The sequence below is a fragment of the Mandrillus leucophaeus genome, unplaced genomic scaffold (genome assembly GCF_000951045.1).
Source record: "Mandrillus leucophaeus isolate KB7577 unplaced genomic scaffold, Mleu.le_1.0 Scaffold125, whole genome shotgun sequence".
NCBI lineage: Eukaryota > Metazoa > Chordata > Mammalia > Primates > Cercopithecidae > Mandrillus > Mandrillus leucophaeus.
In genome coordinates this window covers 2,791,318-2,796,311 of record NW_012100876.1, presented here as the reverse complement: position 1 = coordinate 2,796,311, position 4,994 = coordinate 2,791,318, and the positions used below count along the sequence as shown (strand labels likewise).

The following is a 4,994-nucleotide window of genomic DNA, read 5'->3' as shown; positions in this document are numbered from 1 at the left end:
CTGAGGTCTGCAGTTCTAGAAGATCCTGGTGAATTTGTGTGTACTTTACCTTTCAGTATATCTATCTGGCTTAGGGCTCAGCAATGGGCATGCGTCATTCCATGTGCTGGCTGCCTTTCTCTCCTGTGACCCTTGCCTGCCTCCTCCCTGCTCAGGGTCACAGGCAATGCCACACCCCAGGGTTTCCTCTATGGCAGCCCCACCTCCCAGGGTTGCTCTCTCTTGGGTCTTTTCTGACTCCCCAGCACACACCCACAATTCACATTCTGGAAAACAACAGAACTGCAAGGCTCCTAAGCATGCACAGTGAGATGCCCAGAGGCGCTGGTGCATTCTGAGCAGCCACAGGGTGAGTCCCATGTAATCTGTAACTGCTGAGAGTTAAGGTTTAGAAGACATTGTGAAAGGACTTTTAAAAATATTGTGTAATGTAAAATGTACACTGTAAAATGTAAAAATATTGTCTAAAAATAAAATCCTAACACCCCCAGCTGACTGAACAGACCCTCTCTGGGCTAAGGGGAGTCCAGAAAATCCTTCAACTGTGTTCCTGCCTGGGAACAGACAGGAGGTCAGACACACCTCATAATACTCCCTCTCTTTTGTGGTTTAGACACCACTGACCAGCATCAGCAATAAAATAAAGGTCATCATTCTGACAGAACACACTCTTTTTGGCAATAAGACACCATATTAAAAATCAGACCTAAGGCCATGTCAGGCATGGGTTCAGGCCTACATCTCTACCCTTAAAGAATCCACTCTGTTCTCACTGCCACGAGGTGCTTCTGTTTCTCTGGCAGCTAAACAAGCATTGGCTTGGACTTAAGCAAAATGAAAACAATTACAACGGCTGCAGCTGGGATACGCAGACAAACAGAACCCTGTCCCTCCGGTCTTAACTATGGCTTTGATTGCATAAGAGACTGATTTCAGTAACTTTCTCCAGATAAGAACATCACCAACCATGCACTGGACCTGGCCGGTGTACAGAGGCTGCTCACTTGCTGGGCTTTATGTCCTGAGAAGATCTTTGGACTTATAGGCCCTAATTATAATATATTTAAATATTAGGTCTCCACCACCAGGTGAACATGGGCCATGTTACATGCATTTTTAATACACATGTGTCAGGACTGTCTTCATGAATATCCATTGCTTCCCCTGTAACTTGTTAAACACGTATGTTTAGTCAATCCGTTCACATAAAGCTCCTACGCAAACCCTCCTCATCTGATGAGCCTGTGTCTGGGCTTGGCCAGAGGCACCTTCCCAGCCTGTGGGATGGCCACCTTGCTGACTATAAATAATAGCTCACTATAAATAAAGACTAAAAATAAGTCTCCTCTCATATTCCAAATTCATACATCCTGTGATTTGTAAATTAACAATTATTAAATATATTAAATTTAAAGGTTTATGAGTTTTTGTTAGAGACAGACAGAAAGACAAACAGACACACATTAGACCTGACTCAGAGTTAACACCAATTCTAACCTCATCCTCACTCATATTCTCAGCACTCCTGGGAGAGGGAAATTGATCGGTGGCTTCCCAACCTAAAGCAGAGCCCTGCATGTGTCCCACCACCTATCTTGTTAATGACACAGCCCAGGATTCTGAGTGTCTGTGCAGAGGGCACATGAAGACACATCTTGCCTCACATGTGTTAGAGCGGGAGGAAGCCCAGGGACTACCCAATGATGTTCAACCCTGTTATAGAGAATCAGGAAACTAAGACCAGGAGAGGAGAAACTTGCTGAAGCCCACCACACCAACACTGGAACCCAGGTCTCCTAACTCCAAGCTCACGGACAGCAAGGAGCCATTACCTTTTAAAAATGGGGCCCCAAAGACAGAGAAGAGCTCGTCCCCGTGGTCTCCTATTACCGTCTTGGGTTTCATGTCTGATGAGAAGCTTGGACGATACTGAAACTCATACATGTAGGTGGGCGCTCCAGCATCTGAGAAGACAAGGATTCATGCTCAGTTCATGTTGCCCGACACACACCTGGAGGCTACCAAGGTCTCCAGCTCTGCAGGAAACCTCGTGCTGTCAGCACAGTAGAGAAACAGAGTCACAAGAAAGCTCAGTGATGTGCTCCAGGCTGCATGGCTGGTTGACGTGGAACTGGAATTTGAGCCAGATATTTGCTTAATGAACAAATCTTTAATGAATGAATGTGGAAATCCTGGGTCAATTCATTTAAAATAACTGCCAGTGCAGGGACCCTGACTCAGCCTCATAAACCCCTTTTCCTACTGGTGCATTCTCTCACAAGACAATCTCTCTACATCTGGTTACACGGGATGCAATTCATTGATAACAGACTCACATTCATTCACTGAACACCATCTCCACCCTGACAGGTGTCTTCTGTTCTGCCTCATTTTGAGCATTTCTAGTGTTTTTCTCACCCATCCTGAGAAGACTGAAGCAAATCCAAGTTTCTTGTCTGAATGTGAGGCTATTTACATACAAACATATGCAGAGAAGGAACAATCTGCCTCTTGTGTCTCAGGAATCTGTGGTGCTCACTGCTTTATATCTCACTGTCCCCATGTGTCTTGCTGCCTGCCTGGCCAGGGAGTGTTAGGGTGTTAAGGCATTAAAGTCCTGGCAGAGAAAAGAAGGGGCTGACCAAGGGTGATGGCCTTGCCTCTCCCCTGTCCTCTCTCCTTCTGATCTGCCCTCCTATCCCAGCAACGAAACTCTCCTGTCCCAGCCCCAAGAAGTGACCAGTTTCCCAATGATTGGCTCATTGGAGCCACACACCGCTGCCCCTTCAGGGCTACCTCGCGGGCCGCCCGGCCCTGTGCCTCAGCACTTTGCATTGGTCATGATACCCACCGAGAAGTGACACTAAGAAGGAAAGAGTCAGGGCAATGCCAGGCTGGTGGAGAAAATTTACAATGTCTTCCCCTTTGGGTACAGTAAGAAATTTGGAAAACAAAACAAAAACAACTAGGAATAGTTAGAAGAGACAAAACTATGGAAACACATAAAGCAAAACTAGATGTCACTCATAATTCCACTACCTGAGGCAAGGGCTATGCATTTTTTGGAATTCCTTCTAAAATTTTTCCATATCCTATCATTTAAAAATTCATTTTAACAATCAAATTTAGAATATCACTTGTAACTCAACCACTCAGAGAATGCTTCTTTTTGATTTTAGCATACCTCTCATTCACGTATATAAACTTGGGATGATATTATATACAATATTTTGTAGTATATATATGCAATATATTATATACGGCATTTCGTAGTATAATTATTTCCTTTTTAAATGTGTTTGTATAAACAGGATCTCACTATGTTCCCCAGGCTGGTCTTGAAATCCTAGGCCCTCACAGTCCTCCCACTTCAGCCTTCCAAAGTGATGAGAGTATTGGCATGAGCCACCACCTCCAGTCATCATTTCTTAACATCCTTAAATATTCATCCACAAAAGGATTTAACAATGGGAGCTCATGCATCCCTAACCTCATGCCCCACTTGCACATGTCATTTCAATGCGAGAATGAAGAAGAATCTATTCACTCATCTTTGTCAGTCTCCTTCACTGCACCCTTGGCTCAGCAGGAAGCGTGCTTGGGAAGATGCCATCCTTCTGTGGCTCTGTAATCCACCTGTTAAATGTCTGCTTCAAGGTCAAGCAAAACTTACTAAAGGGAGGGTTTGACCTCGCCTTTGCCCCTTGAACATTTTCCAAAGAAACTAAGAGCCAACCATAGAATAAAGAGCTTTGGAGAATGAGAGAACATATTATAGGTAGCATGCTGCCCAAAACATACTTTGTAAAACTCTTTGGCTAAAGCCATTGATATTTATACAATTCTTACAGTCACAAGTCTTCAGAGGAAATTAGGGCACAGATTTGGGTAATGACAATTCGGCACAATAAGAGAAACAGAGACAAGGAGAGGGCTAGTCATGAAAGACATGCAGATTAAAACAGGCTGATGTGCTTCTTGTTGGTGGGGAAGGCTTATGAAACTGGCAGTCTTATGTTAATATTTAACCTTAGCATCTCAAATAAGAGGGAAAATTAAGAGATCCACATTCTTATGCAATGGAATACAATTTTGCAGTATTTGCTCAGAGTTCTAAATCATTTATATTGCCCAGCATAGTTATTCACTTCTAAAAATAATCCAAAGAAAATTGTTAGACACGCCGTTAGAGACTTACGAACATTAGGCTGAGCACAATGTTATTGTAGCATCAGAGTATGAGCAGCCAGGCTAAATGTCTAATAGGATAGGAATATTAAAGTCAATTTAATACAGCCATTTCATGGAATAAGGAATGCTTTGATGAGTTTGTATCAACATTCAGAAAATCCTCACAACATAGTATTGTCTGAACAAAAGTAAAATATAAAATTGATTCTTAAAGTATATAGGACATGGAAAATCTTTAGATGAAAACACAAAAAATTTATACCACTTGCCTCTAGGTAGTGGAATTACGAGTGATACCTACTTTCTTCTTTCGGCGTTTCCATATTTTTGAAACTTTCTATAATTTTACATATTAATTTTATATTCAGAAATGTTATTTTTACCAAAAAGTGTGAGACAGGACAATAGGGGAAAGTTGATAAAATCTGTGTTGTCCTGGGAAAAAACAAAACAAAACGCTGAACTCAAAGTCATGGGAAATCAATGAGAAACAGAAGTTGAGTATTGCTGAAACCATCAGAAGATGGAGATGCGAACATTATATATAGATCAGATGCAGAGTATGGGGCAAGGCCAACTTTAAGAAAGAACAGATTCAACTGCAATGGTCCTGGTTATAGGGTTTAATTAGGACCCTGTGAAGAAGTGAGAGTTATGAGCACCTGCCCTCTCCTGTGCAAACCAGTGTCTGGGCACCTGCTAGATCAGCTTTAGCAAGTTTTTATCATGCTAATGAGTTCCAAATTTAAAAACCCTTCCAGCATGGTTAGAAAAAGGACATCTCCTGGCTTGCAGGCTAGGCG

General features: G+C 42.5%; 1 protein-coding gene across 1 annotated transcript in view; it reads right to left on the bottom strand.

Annotated features, from left to right (window-relative positions):
• LOC105533465 (liver carboxylesterase 1-like) overlaps positions 1–4,994 on the bottom strand; it is a 46,822-nt gene that overhangs the window by 2,289 nt on the left and 39,539 nt on the right. Inside the window, exon 11 of the mRNA XM_011971933.1 lies at positions 1,833–1,964. Coding sequence (XP_011827323.1) covers positions 1,833–1,964 — 132 coding nt within the window. The remainder of the gene's footprint in view (positions 1–1,832; positions 1,965–4,994) is intronic.